This window comes from Rhea americana, unplaced genomic scaffold (genome assembly GCF_003343005.1).
Source record: "Rhea americana isolate MKP2758 unplaced genomic scaffold, rheAme1 scaffold_1, whole genome shotgun sequence".
Taxonomy (NCBI): Eukaryota; Metazoa; Chordata; class Aves; order Rheiformes; family Rheidae; genus Rhea; species Rhea americana.
In genome coordinates, this window is record NW_028185038.1 from 11,532,353 (window position 1) to 11,551,569 (window position 19,217).

The 19,217-nt window shown below is 38.1% G+C and overlaps 1 protein-coding gene across 1 annotated transcript in view; it reads right to left on the reverse strand.

The window, feature by feature from the left end:
* The window catches only part of SEMA3D (semaphorin 3D), a 94,434-nt gene that overhangs the window by 53,370 nt on the left and 21,847 nt on the right, over nt 1–19,217 (reverse strand). Inside the window, exons 3-6 of the mRNA XM_085298950.1 lie at nt 13,080–13,142; nt 11,417–11,536; nt 7,313–7,406; nt 3,837–3,965 (exon numbers count right to left, since the gene is read on the reverse strand). Coding sequence (XP_085155076.1) covers nt 3,837–3,965; nt 7,313–7,406; nt 11,417–11,536; nt 13,080–13,142 — 406 coding nt within the window. The remainder of the gene's footprint in view (nt 1–3,836; nt 3,966–7,312; nt 7,407–11,416; nt 11,537–13,079; nt 13,143–19,217) is intronic.

Consider the following 19,217-nt stretch of genomic DNA (forward strand, 5'->3'; position numbering starts at 1 on the left):
TTAATAAAAGAGCTCATGATCTGAAAAGCACATTATGTTTTGCAAGGGAGATCTACGTCTCATCTTTTGTAATCTGTCCATATTACATTAAAAAAAAGTAAATTTAAATCAATTGGGAATTAGGTTTTTTGATTCTTTGCATGGGAAACAAACTATGATAATCATTTTAACCCACTGTTTGTTTTCTCATATACACATTTTTTCTCCTTTCAAAAATCTTTTTTTTTTTTAATTTCAACAGAAACTTTTCCTTCATAGCAATCTCATGGTTAGATGGTATGTAAGCAAATAGGAGATTACAGGCATCGTAAGCTCTGAGAATGGCAGGTATGGTAAATTTAGGCATTACCTTTTTAAAAAAAAAAAACATGCTCCTGTGGCCTATTGAGAATAGCTGTTACACCTAGGGCATCGCTGTGGTCTTCTCTGAGGTGGTCACGCATTTGCATATTTGCTGCTACAACCCCCTTCTAGGCCGATTTGTAGGTCAATGGCACACGCCTTAAGAAGGCCTACACTGAAGTAAGATTCATCAGGCCCAGAAAGAGAATACGGCGCATGAATAGCAAATCCCAGAAGGTAAAGAAATGACAGAGACTCCCGACCAGTTGGAGTCTTTCCGCAGCACCAGGTTGTAGCTGGGCTTCTGGAAACGCGGGACACGATGATACAAGGGATGGCACTCACCTTGGTGAGCGGTTCACTTTAACCACCTAGAAGTAAAGCTCTCGTCTACACTCATCTAGGTCCTGCCTCTTTCGGGGAAGGACACAGCAGAGAGGAAGAAAGGGACAGCGAATAATCCCATTTTAGGACAGGTTCTGGCAATAGGTGGGGCGAGTCACGCTCTGGTAGCGCGAGTTATGTAAAGAGACAACCGAAACGACCGAGCTCAGACAGGATGCTAACTTTTGCCTTTTAAAGCTAAGCGAACTGAAACCCATCCGAAACGTGCAGGCTATAAAGAAAGCCCAGTCATTGCCTGCGAGTATCCGTCCCTGGCAAAGACGACTAAACTGCAACCAAAGAAAAAACCCCCAAAGGTTAATTCTATTCATGGAAACACTCACTCTAATGATGACTTTAGCTTCCTATAAAAGAGGGAGGAATGTGCAGCTGCTTAGAGCGTGCTTGCGCGCGCAGCTCGGGGGACCCGCCGCGGGACGCGTCCCCCCGCGCGGCCGAGGCGAGACGGGCGCCTTGTTCTGGGGCTCTGCGGGAGGGAGAGGGGCTGACTCGCGCCCGGAGACGGCATCGCCTCCGTCCTCGGTGTCACTGCGCGCGGGAGTATGAGCCCGGGTGAGTCATGGGAAAGATTAGCTGCCTTCCTCCCTTCTCTTTCGTAGAGCTGCTATTCAGTCATCGAGATTAAGACATGTCTTAATTAGTCAAGATAGAGATGCCCTGCAACGAACTGGAAGGTGTCCTACGCATTTTTCCCTTATGCTTTGTCTTTCCCTCCCTTCCCCCAGGAAAGAATAATCCTGTTTCCAGAAAGGAAATAAGACAAAACTTTTATAGCGTTAAGATGCATTAAAGCAAAAGCGCCTCAGCCCTATGAAAAAAACAAAAAAAGTTATACATTTTATGCTTAACCTAAGTAAAACATGAGTCATGCTTAGAAATAATTATTTCTAATTGTACAATTATTTAAGCATGTACAACCATTCCTGGAGGTATAACTCATGCTTGGTAAATGGATGGTAGAAGTAGGGGACAGGAAGGTTAGATGATAGAGGCGTTTTAAACCTGAAATCAAGTAAATATTTTTTTTACACTAAAATCTGCTGAAAGCACAAAGTGAATGCAATTGATAATACTACATAATAAACTAATAACACATGGGCTAACATATTCCTTATTGCAGATAAGATTCCATCATTTGTACTTGCACTCAAATTTTTTCCAATCCTAAAAGGACCACTTCAACATATTAGAAGCACCTAGTTTATACCTATGCCTTTTAGTATAACATTTCACAGATTATATATGTGAAATTTTAGACAGAGTGTGGCTGTAGGATTTTATATAGATGGAAATAGGGTAAACTTGAAGAATATATAGGGTCTTCGGTGTTTACATAATGTGGGGTAGTTTTCACACACAAAAGCTGCTTTTCAAACCCAGACATATTAATATATTTTATCTTTTGGGGAAACTTTCACAAATGCAGCCATTTTCAGTGAAAACAGAATAAAAAAATGAAATGATCAAACAGAAAGGAAAAAGGCAGACCCTGCCCCTCCCTCAAAACTAAAGCATATAAACAATCCGCAATCCTTTAGTTTATCCTATGTTCTTGTAATATTCCCTTGTCTCAAACTGCTCAGGAGGAAACATTCATAGCGTAAAGAAATGCTTGGAACAGTGGGTATTTAAGCTATAAGTTCTTTTGGGCTGGGAACTGAGCCTTCTTTCATACTTCTGCAATGCACATCAAGGTGGATCTATACTAATGATAACACCAGATGCTCCTTGGTTCCAAACTGCAGTAAATCTTTCTTTTTAGGATATTACAGTATCCCTTAGGAAAGCAGCCCCCCCAAAACATCTTTCCATCTTGAGCACCAGCAGGCAGCCAGCGATAAAATGGTGGTGTAGATGCACGAGTCGAGAGCGGGCTGTTGGATGGACCGTGTCTATATCGCATTCAGCCCGCTTCTGGTCTACATCGCACAAAGGGCTTTTTGTGGTGTGTAGTAGTAGGACGCAGAAGACAGGAGAGAAGGGACAGGTTTTGAGCCATTCATCTGAGGAACACCAGAGACGAAAGGGGTGTGGGTTATCAGAGTCAGAAGAACGTTTTGTTCAGATCAGAAAGACATTTGCTCAGAAGGACTGCTCTTACTGGGAAAGGTGAGAGGACTTTAGGTGTTTCTATCCTTTCCTCTCCACCCTCTAGGATTAACCCTGAGCTTAGGAAGTTGCATCTAGTCAGAAATATAGGGAAACAGGTCTCAAAGAGTTAAGAGGTGAAATTATCCCTTTCAGAAGATAACTGCTGGGAAGACAACTTAACCCTGTGGTCAGCAGGCCCTGCCTTTACAATATGCCCATAATAGTCATACAGGCATCCTGAATCAGGGCCAGTGTTGCCACATCTTTAAAGACAGTTGATGGCTAAAAGGGGGATGCTTTAATTGAGCAGGGTTAGCTTGTGAGTGAAGTTTTCCATGTTACTCTGTGTGTGGTTTGCGACTGCCTGGGTGTAAATGCGGCCAGTTTTTTAGAGTTTACTAGCTCAGAATGTTTTTAACAGGCAAGAAAAAGGCATGTTTTGCTTGGGAAGCTATTTTAGGGTGCCCTTAGTGGTTTTAAAATGATCCTCATAGCAAAATAGGGTGTTTTTCCCCCTTCTAAAATGGAAAAAAAAAAAAAAAAGAAAAGAAGGAAAGAAAGAAAGAAAGACCTCCTACCTAAAAACATGGAACTTCTAGTCTGTCATTTCAACAAGCTGTAGGGAACATTTTTTAACAAGTGATCGGAAAAAATGTTTTAAAAATAATATTCCAACAACACTGGAAATAGAATCATTTAAATCGTGATATTATCCCAATTACTGTACTATATACAGATGTATAGATCAAAGACAGAAAGAACTATTAGGTCTTATTCTCCTACTCCTTCCTTAATTAGCATTTTCACCTCTGTGACATTTCTCAGGAGCTTTTTTTTTCCACTGAACTTTTTAAAAAGGAACCTGCATAATCCAAAAATACCACAATACAATATCTATATTTATAGTTGCTGGACATATATTTATATAGCAAAGGGGCTATTAACTTCAGAGAGACGGGGACAATGCAAATGACAACAGCATATGTTTGGGATCTTACCAGTAAGCCAGTAATGTTCAGAAATGTCAGTTCTGATGTAATGGTGATCGTGAGAAGGGCCCAGAGAACGTGTTAGAGCGGTATCTTTGCCAAGGAAATCAGAAGCTGTTCCAGCATAAAGATACTCATCTGTAAATGAAAAAGAAATAGGGTTTCTACAGCTATGGGGTAAACAATTAAAACTATTTATGTTTCGTTGTGTGAACAAAACCTGTATCTAATTTGTCTACAAATTAATTTAATGTTTTAAAGTGCTATTGTCTTAAATTTTAATGATTTGTTGTTCTATGAGGCTACTTACATCTAAATGGAGGCAATATTTGCAATTACATACCTAAGTAATGAAGAACCAAGTCCAATTTCTGAATGCTTTAGGCACTCAGGAAAGTAGGTATATCCCCTTAGGCTTTGATGAGTGCTGAGATGGCAAGGACATTAAGGCATACCTGAACCTGCCCCATGAGAAGGGACCATGAAACTTGGGGGACCATGGCAAGGACACAGTCATCTGTTCATTGTAGCTAGCCCTGTCCTCGCCTTACAGCGGTGTTGCTGGCTTCATTGCTCCTGGACTCGAGCTGGCTGAGCCTAATGGATGCTTCACTATGGGAAATGAGTGGCTTAGCTCATTACCAGTTCAGGGATCTCTGTCCAACACTTTTTTCACAAAGAAGAATTCAGGCACTATGGGAATTCTCAACTATGTAACGTGTAAATAGTAGGAATATGGCTACAGACCCACATCATGATCATTTCAGCATAGTGAGAGATTCCACTAAAATAAATGAGACATCTCACTTGACTAGGGCAGCCAGAATTTGTCTCATAAGAAAACTATATTTGTAATACAGTACAGCATGCTTGCTAAAATTGCAGTTGCTATTTATTCTTCTGCTAGCTTTGTGGGCAAGGTAAAACTCTACAAATTTAAGCACTGCACAGCGTTTCCTCTTTTCATTTGGATCGCATTACTTTTGTAAAAAAGAAGTAAAAAAAAAAAAGTTGTGAATGGTTTTCATTGCATAGTGCATTTTACAACAACTCTATTTCTGGCCAAACAAAATGATAGGTTTTTCTTTTTCTTTTTTTTTTTTTTTTTTTTTTTTTTTTTTGTTGTTTTTTTTTTTTACTTGTTGACTTGTAAGGTTAAATCCCTGGAATTTGTAAAAAAAAAGAAGACACTTGTCATGTTCATAAAGCATAATCACTTACAAAACAACATGATATATCAAAAATCCTCTTTACCTCCCTTCCCCAGGTTGTGTTGCTACCCTGTATGGAAACATTTCACAAAATCTGTTAAAGAGGTCTTTTGTTGAGAGTGAATGCAGAATAAATGCCATTCAATAAAGTTGTTGTGTGTTTTCATTTTGTATTAATTAAAAAACAAGACCAGGAAGGGGGTAGGGGGAGGTGGGAGCTAAAAACAGAACAAAAAACCCAAGCCCCGAGCATGATATCTGTCCAGAAAAAAGATCTACCAGATTTCTTTTTCACCTCATTACTATTACTTCTGTATTATTTCCAGGACAATATTGAAAAACACATCTTTCAGACAGCATGTCGCCTTTGTGAAGGAACAACAGTGCATTCTGAAAGGTATTTGTCATAATGAGGAATGGGCAGGATAATTGGTGTTTGCTAACTGACAGGCACTCAGCGATTGATAAATCTGAATAGCTAAAAGAAATTGTCCATCTTTGCTTAGTCTCTGCTGACAAGGACTTTTCAGCACTTCTCTCCACTTTTGGAATCACTCATTCCAAGTTCCAGTTTTTCCAGAACAGCTTTGGTGAGGAGTACTTTGTAATAAAGATGGATGATGAGCAGGTGACTTAATTTTACAGTCAAAAAAACTAGCTTTTCACATAGCATATAATTTATCTGTGGAATTTACTGGGGGCAAAATACTTTGCAGAATTCAATAAAAGATTTGGCATTTCTACAAAGAATGAAAATTACCAGGTGTATTAGCTGACATACATATATGAATGAAAATAAGATGAAATACCATTTAGCTCAAATATTTATAAATGTTTTCAAAGTGCTTTCTGAAAGGCATAAGAAATTTTTATCACCATTTTGCAGAGGAATAAAATGAGGCAGAGAGAAATAGCCCTGAGAGTCTCTCTGTGGCAGAGGGCAGGAAGTGAGCTCCCCTGAGTCCCAGTGCAATATCTGATCCATGAGCTACAGTGTTTTGGGAATAAAATGATCCTCAAAAGATGAGCCAAGAACACATTCTCTGGTCATGTCTGTAACTCTCTACAACACCCCTTTCACATTATTTTGAAGCACTTGACACTAGGCACAGTTAGAGAAGGGACATTGGAATAGCCTGATTATTAATTTTCTCTAGCCTGAAAATTCCTACATATTTAGGGATTCCTATGTATTTATGTATTTCCTCTTTTACTTAGCTAAAACATGGCAGCTTCTTCATTTAACAGGATTTAAATAGAGCAGTCAAAGCACTCGAGCGCTACTGAAATTAGCCAACAGGATAATAAATCATGGAGTTCTATTGCATTAAAAGAAGAATAGTTAAAGTTTCTAGAATTCCATTTTATAAATAGACTTCACGGTCATTATATAGTACTAGGGGTCCCTGAGAAGAATAAGCACTAGCTTTAATCTATTGTTTTTAATAAAGGAAGTCCTGCCCCATCTGTTGGGTCAGCATCACAAATCATCTATCTTATTATCTGAGAATAAAGACTGAACATTAGTCATATTCTTTTTATAACACAGAGTGACCGATACTTCAAAGCATTGTCATCACCACTCTTTGGCTGTAAATGAAAACGTCATGGTGCTTCACTCTTATCTTGTATTCATATGCTTGATGGACAAGTTAAATGAAAATTGTCCAAAGCTATGAACCAAACCATGACAAAAGTAGCCCTTATAGTGGTTTGAAATCTGGAGGTCAAGCTGACATTCCGTGGCACCGAGTGTCAGACCACACAGCACTGCAAGACATGCAGGAGGCCGATTGCGCTATCTTGTTCTGAGACTTAGAGCCTCAGAAGTGGCTACTCAAGTAAATAGAAACCTCAAAAATGTATTTTTGGAAATAGTGGATGTCAGCAGACTTCAAAGGGGAGAATATATTGATAATTGCAGAAAGAGGCCCAGAAACATTTGAAACATTTTCTGCCCGTGGCTCTGTGTGTCTGTCTGTGTGTGTGCGTGTCTTCTTAAAGGAAAAATAACTGGAAAAGGATGAAACCGCCTCCAATCTAAACTGGCAGCATTTTCATGCCCGCTCAAATGTCTCTGTATTGCTGCATTTCCAATGCATTGGTGTCTGCACACTGAAGGCTCTCCTAGCTCAAATAGCAGAAACTAACATCTGAAACTTTCCCCACACCAGAGGAGCTCTGCCGATGACGTCTGCTGGGCTACTGTCTCTGGTGTCTAGCCGTGAAGTCACTGCATATGAGAGAGGAGTGCCCGGCTCGGATGGGTCTTACCTGCCATCACTGAAGCAAACGGCTGCTGAGGATCGAAAGGGCATTTCAACCTGCCAGATTCCAAGTTTTGAGCATCCAGCCTGAATATTGTTTCCTGAGAATAAACACATAGTCATTATCCTGGTGTGGCTGCAGAGCACAACCCCTTGGACAACCTGTCCTGCTAACGTACGAAGTGAAGGTGTATTAGATCACGCAGCTATCATCCCAGTGCTGATGTCTACAGTTTGTGTCTCTGTACAATGAGTTTGTGTCTCATTCTTTTAATGTATCCTTCTCATTCTATAGCCAAAAGTATATCTTAGAAACATAAAATTATTTTCAGAAAAAAATGCTTTGTTCATTTCTATTCAAATTAAAAGCAGGATTGTACTTAAAAGGCTCTGGCTTCCTTTTAGGAAAGTGCTGATAGACTATGTTGCAACAGGAGACCCAGAAGAGATTCTGTCTGACTCCTAAATTTCTCCAGGGACTGCTGAATAATGTTCACCACAGACACAGCTCAGCCCCTTTTAAATGAGAGTAGCATATGATCTCTCTTGTTATTTTTAACAAAGCTAGTGATATGAGAGATATCAGAATAGATCCTTGGTTGTACTTCCCAAATACATTGTGATTAATTCTTGGGTCACAGAACAAGGGCATAGAGGAAGATAAAGAAAATAAATTGTATAAAAATGACTTCTGGTGTTTTAAATGGAGGATTTTATATTTTTAATTCATTTTTATTAAGCATTGATTTGAAGTATTATTGCAGCTTTGAATTGCCAAAATGGTCACTTTTACTTCTTCTCTTTATTATAATTGTATACTTAAACTGAAACGTATCATGAATCCTACTGAAGGCAAATAGCTTATTCAGAAAAGTAAAATGATGTCTTTGAACGTATGGAGGCTTTCAGAATTTTATCATTAGGAAAAAGAGATTATGAACAGAAGTACTGTAACATATCATATCTCCACAAGGATATTTAAAATCTTACTAGCATTCAGAAATCAAATCACTGTGGGCTTAATGTCTATTGTAGAGGCACACATCTTGAAAAATAAACCTCTGATATAACCCAATACTTTAAAATGGATGCAATGACTTTAAACGTTAATTTCTATACCTCCACCTTATAGGAGGACTGAAGAGTAAAAATGATAGCTAAGTATATCTAAAGATGGCCACATAGGACCAGACTTCACAGCACACTAATTCAATTCACTATCAGCATACATCCAATTACAAATGATTAAACCTTTTTATTTCATTGGGATGCCTTCTATACTCTCCAGGCTCAGAAGACAAAAGCCCAGGATATTGAATAATCAAGATCCTTAAAAGAAAAAAAAAAATCAATCCCAATCTATGCACTTAAATTCCATTTCCATTATTTATCATGGTATGAAGCAGAATTTAATCATCAAACGACAACCCTTGTTACTATCCCAAACCTTTGGGATAGCAGGTAAACCAAAATCTCAGGCTAGTGAAGTGGTCAGAGAACAATACAAAGTACAAAACTAAATTAGTACAAAACTAAATTAAAAAATACATTTTTTTTTTCTGACAGTAATATGTTCCAATCCCATTCTCATTTCTCCGAACAAATGTAAGCGTGAGCTGCTTGGAGAAGTCTGACAGTATCAAACACCAATAGATTGTCTCCAAGTTCAGCATTCAGGTGGCTGATAAATTTACTGATCAACATTAAACGTTTTAGATTTCACCCTGACAATCTAATGGATGCTAACCGGCATTCACACAGAAATTAACTTCCTGCTTTCACTCTGGACAAAGCTTTTAAGGAAAAGTATATCCCTTGGAGAACTGTGGCTAACGGCACGGGCTGGGCCAAGCCTCTTCCTTACCAGCCAAGAGAAGCTGGCAGTGCCTTCAGGAAGAGCAAGACGAGTGTTTTAATCCTCTTTAATTGCGTGATCCCGTAGGGGATTTGTACGGCTTCAAAAACAGCGTGTGCTGTGGTTTTGAGTCACCTGATCCGTGCCGACTCGCCTGGTTTCACAGCGCTGGCACCAGGCAGCAGACCGGCGGCCAGAGCCAGCGGCAGCCTGCGGCGGTCCCCAGGGCACTGCCTGCTTTCACGGGCTAGGCTGCCTCAGGCCCTGGGTCTCCCAAGCATCCCACAACTTCCTGTAGAGGCTGTTAATTACCAAATATCCATTCTTGTAATGGATTAAAAAATCCAGAGATTAAAAAAAAAAAAAGACTAACAGAGACTAACAGATTGGATCTAGAGAAAGTGCTTTGAATTACCACGCTGGAACCCTGGTTTCGGTTCCCACAACCAGGACACATTTGCAGCTTCCTATCAAATTCAAAGCACTGTGTTTGGAAGGAAAGGTGACCTGGCATCTGCCTGCAAATCACTCTTCTCTGGAGAAACAGTGCAGGAACAGTGGCTATAGGGTGTTTGGGGGAAGGGAAGCGGAAAAGTATTTCATGCCATTCAAAGTTGTGAATTCAGGAGGAAGTATAAAAAAATGCACCACAAGACGAGACTTAAGTAGTGATGAATACTAAAATTTACCACTGCTGCTGAGCAACCGCTGAACCAGACAGGCAGGACTGGGAAGACAGGGAGGTGATTAGGGAATACAACATGGGAATCTTCTCTTCTCCTCCCACAAAGCAATTGATCAGGTCTAGTCAAGAAATAGCCCTTGTATAGACTAGTTGCCAGACTGAACAATTAGATCAACTCCATAATTTTATGATGTCTAATGAAAACATCTTTCACAATGAAGTCCTTAAAGATGGGATCTAAAAGCTGAGTTGTTTCAATTGGAATATTCAAAGTCCTGAGGCAAGTCTACAAGTTTATTTCTTTGCAAGACCAATTATGCAATGCATACCAAGCAATTCTGAGAGCATTAATAATTTCCTAGGAAAGGAGCAACATCATGAAGATTTCAAGCAGCTTCAGATTTCCGTAATTTAGGCAGCTGCCCTGGGTTGGTCAACCAGCTCACAGATTAGTAGATGGAATGAGAGATGGGTCTCAGCCTGGGCAAGCATTAATATTTTTTAATACATTTTTTTATCTGCTTGTTTGTTTGTTTGGGTTTTTTTGTTTTTTGTTTTGTTTGGGTGTTTGGGGTTTTCTTTTTTTAAAAAAAAAAAAAACAAAGAAGCATTGGCCCATGATTCTGTCTGTCAGAATAATTCTGATGTGTACGTATTTCAGGTTATTGCATTTAATAATGTATCGTTGAACCTCATTTCTTACATTCTAGAATTTCCCTTAGTCCCAGAGAGAAAGAAGCTATAGCATTATGGAAAGACTGCACAGCAGGCAAGCAGCCAGGCAGGTCACTTCTAGACACTGTCTGAGAAAACAGCCAAAGTTACAAATATAGCCAAGGTGTTATATGTGTAGGAGTTAAAAAGAGACTTGTGTACTAAGTGTCTGATATACACAACACAACAGCAAAATTTTTCTGCTGTGAGGGTTTAGTCTAAAACATTTACCACTTAGGACAGAGATTTCTGTGTCACCAGCAAATGAAGACCAATCAGCTTCTAACTTCATTTCGGGAATATGCCACTGGTGACGGAGGATACGAGGACATTCACGCAGCAACAGTGTTGTAAACTATCTGCAAAGGGCTGAGATGCTGTCCTTTGACTCAGGCTCTGAGGAGTCCATTTACAAACTCTACGTTATCTTCATGCGCAAGGAACAGTAAATCATCTTTGAGATGAGAGGAATACGTATACATTAAAAAAAATAGAATTATGAATCCTGAACTCTGCATGTGTAAGCAGAAAATATGTGGGGAAGTCACTTACTAGAACGTAAGACATCTGGATTAAATGTGCTCTTCACTTAGTTAATCATTGAAAGTGTCATTCTGAAGAAGTTTGTGTATTAAGTCTTCCTAAGAAAAGTGCTTTGTTCGAGAGCGATATGCACATATCAAATGTGAGCACACGAGTTGTCTGACCTGTAAAATCCACCATTTACCCTGTTATTTATATAAGCTGTTGTCAGTTCATTTTTATACACTCACATGGTATTTTCAAATCTATGATGAATGCTAAACAAGAAGAGGGTTATTCCTTGACACGTCAGAGCAGCGAGGAAACTAAATTACCTCTTTGTGAGTTCCAAGTTCAATGTATCCACAGAGAGGGTGAAATGCTCCCGTGCCACAGGCATAAACATGGGTTCGGTTGTAGGGCTGAAGAACTCTGATAAAATTGGCACATTCCGTCTATTGAGAAGAGAAAGAAGTGTTAATATCCATGCTTATTCTTCTGTCATACTGTACATCATACAAGGCCATCGTATGCCTGTACTTAGGTCAAAACTACTGTAACAGTGATTGTTTACTGAACAGTTCAAAGCTGTGATGGCTAAAATCTTGCAGTGGCCCTCCACCAGGCAGCTCATCCGTCAAGACTCGTGAGCTGGTTTTAGTTATAAGGCTCACAGTCACGAGCCATGATAAGCTGCGTGGTAACATCGCAGTTTGGAGGATATCTGTTCACTCGCTCGTAATAAACATCCCCTGTCAACAACTGCTCAGAAGTCGGATAGCCGCGGGATTAGTCCATCAATTCTCCTGCTTCTGCTCCCAGTTAAGGCTTCTGCACAAGCTTTAACATCAAAGATTACATGATAGAAATCACGGTGGCAAAGTAAGAGGAGCTGTAACATACTTCCAGAGGGTATTTTTGTGTATGAGTGAGCTCTCTTTGCACCAACCACATCCTACTGGACTGTTCCTGAGCATTTCTGAGTCCACGGGGATGGATGCTCAGGTGAATCCTGGTCTAGAATACAAATATTCTCCTTCTCTTTTGCTTGAGCATAAGGATAGATCAGTACAAATCCTGCATACAGAGCAATATCAGAATTTTCCCCGTGCTCAGGAGAGGTGTTGCTTGGTTCTTGTCTGCTGTAAAGATAAGAGTAGTAATGATTTACGATAAAAAGTTGAAATTTCTCAGGCAGATTGCTGAGAGAGTATTTTGAGCTGGAGTCCACGTTGGTAACAGACAAGCTGGATGGAGAACAGAGGATTTGTGGAGAGAAATGGAAGAAATGCTATTATACAGCTAGAAAATGCTTATATTTATGGTGGATTCTAGATACATGATACAATCTGTGCTATGCAAAAGACCTACCAGAGTTTTCATGTATATATGAACGCACCTTCCATACACAGAACCTTTTAAAGAAGAAGATTTGTGGTTGCAGAGAAAAGTTAATGAGTCTGAGATTTTGTTTTAACATTATGTCAACTGCAGCTGGCTACAAATTAAGTTAATTTGTAATATGCACTGCTACTCTGTTTCGTTAATGACTTATAATTAAGTTAAGTTCAGGATGTTCCCAAGAAAAAGGAGCATCTGATGGGAAAGAAAGGATTGTGATAACAACAGCAGAGTCATAGGCAGGCTCCAATGGATTTCAAATCAAAATCTCTCAGAGCATCTCCCAGCATATATTTCAAAGGAAAGTCTTCTCTCAATGGTATCTATTACATACATTCATTGTTAAGCATGTTTGCTGCCTACACTGTTCAATATTATTCTTGAAGCATTAACATTTAAAGAAAAGCATGACAGTGTAATGATTTTTAAATGAAGAAAATAGAACTTCCTTTTTTGATTTATCTTTTGTCCATTCATTAGGAAAATAAATGAAAATTTAAGAATAGTTTAATAACTTTATTTCGGGCTTTTATAAGCAAATATTCGGGTATAAAACATTATTAGCAACAATTAGGTAAAAATATATACTATACTTACATGGGCATCTTTCCCAGCTAGTTTGCACAATTCCACCTTTTCTTTTGCTGCAGGCCAGTAAATCTGTAACATAGTTACAGTTAAAGTTTTTTTTTTTAAAAAAAAAAAAAGACAAACAAACATTATGAATATTTTCAATTTTCCTGTGATAGCAACTTAATTCTTAATTAATTCTTTTGAAAGAACAATTAAAATGTACATATACATGTTGAAGGAATTTACATGCGAATAGAAGTGAGTGTGGCTATGAATACATGTTGCTGCATAACAAATACAGAGGCTTTAAATCAAATCCCCTGTTCTTTTTTTTTTTTTTTTTTTCACTTTGTGTATCTGCTTTTTAAAATTGGTTAGTTGATCTGGCTAGTACATCTTCTCATTATCATGAATGTTTCACATATGTTTCAGAAAGATGAGCCAAATCATCTTCATTAAAATGACTGCAAATGAGGGTAAATTACATTTCTGATGAATTTGGGCCAGTCCACTTGGCAAAATAGTTATAAAAAAAGCTGATTAGCTGTTACTGCCAATTTTCAAAATGAAAAGAAGTTTTGTTCTAGAAATTGAAGTTAGCTTAAGGGAAAATTGTAGAACAAAAAGTACATTTGACAGAAATCAATAGCATACGGTTTAATAACATCACCTATCAACAGCAACTGAGTTTACTGAGCAAGGCATACAGATTTAGAAAATGACATGGGCGGTTAGTGGAAAATCATGTTCCGTACATAATGTGTAGTGTGCATTATTATTATTTCTGTTTCTTCTTTCAACTGCTCTGTAGAATCCAGTAAATTAGGTTTTGGGGTAGACGGAACCAGAGGCCAAATTACTATTAGTTATTGTAACCCCCCTGATATTAGTGAAGATATGTTAATTAATAGCAGCCGAGGCTCAGACCCACTGATTTCAATTAAACAGACAAAATAGGATATTATCAAGTGCACATTTAATTCTATTAAATTCAAAATAAAAGCTAAGTATAAAGTCTTCCAGAATCACCATGCTAACCATGGATCTGTTTTTGCTTATTCTTATTTTCACAAGAGAGACCTGTAGCCATTTTTCTTAATTAATTGTCGGAAGGCAACCAACCAACCAACCAAACAGCCCTACTAATTTTTGAGCAAATGTTGATTAGAAAATTTTCTCTCAATTTCAGTTCTTTCTGTTCTTTTCCAAGTGAAAATGGATGTGCTGGTTTTCTGCATGGAAATTAACTTTCTCTCAAGTGAATTTACAGTTACCTGTGTGATTAGAAGCTATTACTAAAGATAATGTATTTTACTTTATTTAAACTTTAACTTTTTACAGCAATATTTACTTAAATTAAGAGATAAGGCAGGATAACAACATTTCAGAACTGGAGCACAGATTTACTTTCCCAGAGCATTTTCTTGGAATGATGTAATGACAGCATCTAGGTACCAAAGCTCCATACGAAATTAGCTGTGCTATGTGTCTGGATCACAAGTAATGCCAGAAACTACAGAAAAAAAAAATATTAGGAAAGTTGCAAGGCCATCCAGAAGAGCCAAAATTAGCACCATTGAATTCATCTAGTCTCTGTATGGGCAGAGCAGGGCTGCTAACACTTGCAGCAATGATAACATTGGGATGAAGGAGATGGAGAATCTGCAGGCTTACGAGGCTTTCTTCTGGTGAAGAAAAGCTGATGAGAAGGAACCCGCCAAAGGAATGTAAGACCATGGTTCTACAAATACATTTGGCCAGGTTGAATTAAGATAAGATCTATTTTTTTTTTTTCACATAAACCTTAGGTCCAATTCTGCCCAAGTTCTCTGTGTCATCAAGAGAGAAGGGTAGAGGGTTTTGAGAGTTCTTGGAGAAAGACTTTCTTCTGACTACAATTAGGCATCAGGTTATGCAGACAAGATCTCGCTCCGCGGACTTCCCAACGCGCCTGCCTCTCCCCACTGACTGCACGGCGGAACCGGACCCGCACTGCGGGGACCTTGTTCTGCACACGCTGGAAGACAGCAAACACATTAATGGACTTGACTTTACCCCTCATTCCTTCAAGGGAAATAGTCTTTGTTGTACAAGCTGGACCAGTCCGGCTGAGATATACGCATTCCCTGTCTTGCTGATTGACGAGAAGACCACAGCCAATTATGACAGAAAAGTCAATTGTTTTGTTTTCTGGCTACTCAACAGCCTCATTATTTAGCATTCTGCAAGACCACATTAGTCAATGGAAAATGTAGCTAAATGATCCAACTTAAAAATCAATATACAATTATGTATGGAGGATTTAAAGTGATATTTATTTACTTTCTGTATGAGAACTGAGAGGTTCCCAGAAACTGTCATTTCTAATCTGTAATAGGTCAAGAAAATTTCATAATAAATAACGAGCCAATGTGCTCAGCCACAGAACGTAAATTTATTCCCTCTTAGATCACATACTGCCTAACAAACAGGTCTTATTCCCCCAATCATTGATACACAAGTAATTTTACGCACATGAATAGTCTTACTGGCTTTTCACATGCACAAACTTACTTATTTACACGAATGCATGTTTACTTTTCTGTACAGATAGAATTAACGTCCATTTTTTTTCAGTCATCTAAGTTATTTAGTTTAACAATATGCAAAAAATAAGGCTACATGTTTCAGTAGTTCCTTTTGTATTTAAAATCTTTGAGTTTGTGGATGGTTTAGTGCATTGAAATTGGTCTTTTGTTTCATAAGTGTTTTCTCAGTTCAGATGCTCATTTCACAATGGTAATCTCTTATTAACGAAAGTCTTTTAATTAAATTCCTCAAAGAAAAATGCATAATGACGGTAACAATGACAGTAACATGGTAAATTAGTATCATTTCATGTTAGAAGCCGCATAAGTTATATATTATATATATAACAGTTAGAAATCTTAGAATGGTTAGGTGGTATTACTTTTAAATGAAGAATGTAAATATTTTAAATACATGAGCCATCTACTTGAAGAGGATTATTTTCACCTTTTAATCTTTAGTTTATTTTTCTTGTAAAATATCTATATCAAAATTCAAAAGGTCACAGCTACTGTAATGGTTTCCTAAGTTTATCCTTTATAACCTAATCAAAAAAAATTACGCTGTTATTACTTTTAAATAATTCTGAAAATATTTTCTTAAATTTAGTAACAGGAAAGAAATTAAAATATCCTAATGAATGCAACCCAATATATTCTCTACTAGCAGAATGAAAGAAAACCTCCCAGGAGTACAAAATTAAGTAACACATAAATATAGGACAGATAAGGTATCACTTTAAAGGGAAACTGGAAATTGATTTCTGATTAAAACAAAACATTAGAAGGTACAAACGTCTCCTTCAGATTAGCAACAGAGTGATTTCTAAAAGTAACACTTTTATTTTTTCCAAATATATATTTTACTATGAAAAAAAGTGCAAAAGGAAAACTAAATTATAAAATAGACAATTGAGATGACAGATACATAGATAACACATATATATCTGTATATATGTACCATATAAATCAGCTCAACCCAATTCTACATGTAGTAGAGCTCCTCTTAAATAAATAAATGAAGCATTTCATGTTGCCGCATGGAAATGGATCGTTTCAGTTTCAGAAAATAGGTATTATTATAAGAAAAATGATCTAATGAGTAAAGAACTGACTAAAAGAATGATGGCAATGGACTGAGTTGAAAAGAAATAAGGGTGCAAGGCAGTTACTCATGGAGTTCCTTAAGAAATGGTATCAGCCTTGTCTTATTTCATATATTCTTCAGTAGCCTTGGCAAAAAATTCAGCACTCTACAACAAAGTGTGAAGACGATATGAAGCTGGGAAGCCTCACTAATACAAGTGAAGACTGGAAATACTATGCAGGAAGAATCAAAGAACTCTGAAGACTAGAATTACAAACAGTGAGAAGAAATGAGTATAAGCTGATCATAAATAAATATAGACTGTAAATAATAATAAAAAAACCAACAACACTGAAACATCAGAGTAGCATGGTTCTGGGAGTGATGACTTTCTTGGAAAAGTTACATGACATATCCCGTAACTCTAGTTATGGTGGAGTAGATCAGTCTATTAAAGGAATAACTGCTACATGAGGTAGTCGCGGGTGAAAATCGGGAATGAGACCATCTGATGAACGTGGTTCTTGCCAGCGCCGTGTCCCTAAGATAGCCGTGCTCTTACCACCAGGGAGCACTTGAACGGTCCCATTGAGGTCAACAGCTTTCAGCAGCCCTCCGGGTTTCACCAGAGCCACTCGCATGCTTGACGCAGTGCACGTGCTTAAGCACTTCTGTATCAGTAGAGCCTTTGGTACAAGAAAAGCCCCAAGTGTTTTATTAGCGGCACATGTAGCACCAGCAGGATGTAGCAGCATCTGGCATGAGGAATACCAGCGGACTAGCATGTCGCGTAACACTCACTTAGTGACTTCGAAAAATCCCTGCGAAAACAGGGATTGCTTCCTTCCTATTTCAAAGGAATAAGCGTCACCTAAGAGAAAATAAGTTGATTTTAAATAGCTATTTGCTGCAGCCTCCAGAAAACAAAGCGAGATCAAGCTGCAAGACATCCTGGCACTGAGAAATGATACACTCAATGATGTCTCCCTGAGGAGCTCTCCTCCATGAGAAAATAGACCCCTGCGTGAAAAAGAAGTTGTGACTTAGTCCAGTGTAATCACAAAGGAAGTGCAGTAAAGGGGCCAACACGATCCAAAACCACGGAGTTAAGTCTGAAGATAGTTTACTCCCAGCTTTGCCACTGCCCTACTATGTTACACTCAGGTCTCAGTTTTTCCACCAGTGAAACAAAAGTAATATGACTCTTTTTTCCCCCCCCTTTTTTCTAAGCACAAAGTAATTCATGGTCGAAAAAAAAAGAAGAGCAAAGAAAAACAGCAAGATCAAACAGCACAAAGGAAATATATGATGGTGATCCAACGAAATAAGACAAAATATTAAGACTGTCACACAGTGGAATAAGACAATATCATAAATATCATAGCCCAATACCACATAGATTGCTTCCTGAGCACCAGGACATTTGTCACTCCTGTCTTGACCTGGGATCATTTCACTGAAAATTATTACAAGCACTAGAACTTTATTGAATTTCCCAACAAATGTCAGAAAGAATTTCATGCTTTTTTAGTATTATTTTTCTGAAAACAAAAGAGTGTTTTAATTAATGGGAAGTGGAGCTGATTTTAGCATACCATGCGTGTGTACCAGTTGGTCTCTAAATACCTCACATCTGTTACACCAATGCGTCTGGTATGGGAAGTTCGCAGCTCAGGGAACTGCACAGATTGTTCCTAAGAGGAAGGTTACCCTAAGTGGTTCTTGTATCTGGCTCCCGCTGTACTGGCCATACCCTAGAATTCAATATTTTAAAGACATCAGTAAGCAAAGGAAGTAAATTCATCTACGTTCCTTATTTGAATTTCTCCCTGTATTTAAAAAATCTGAAGAGATTGTCATTTGAATTAGATTTTCAATTTAGTTTTCTTTTTAATAGCTTTATCAAGGTAGCAAGATTTAGTTAACCCTCAGGGAGAGTTAGATATCCCTGAAAGCTATGAATATACTTTCAAATATCTTTTTCTTTGGTATCTGCCAAGGGCCCTCTTCATTTTTTGAACAGGTATTTGAACCTCTGGCACACTGATTCCCATATGGAAAATACACTTCCAGGAAGACATTTGACAAGGCTTTCCAATTCCAATTATTTTATAGTAGCAGAAAATTGAATTTCTGAAAGATAAAATACAATATATATAGTGGGAGGAGAGAGGATATGAGGAATATTCAGCTTGATTTATTACCCTCTGGAGAGGAAAGTGCCAGGGTCAGTATATTGCATTCTTTATTTTCACAGTGCCATCAATCTGAGCAAAGTGCACTGGAAATCACAGGCACATAACAGTGGTGTATTTCAATGCTGCACTTCCCAGACTTTTGGTAGCTTAAATTTGGCAGGTGGCTGTTAGAAAGTAATCTCTGATTAGAACCAAACAGACATTTTTGTATTGTAACTGTGTCAGTATTAAAGTGAGATCTCAGTGTGCTACAGTTCTCTTCTTAAAGTTTGATCCTCTGTCAACTGCAATGTTAAAAAAAAAAAAAAAA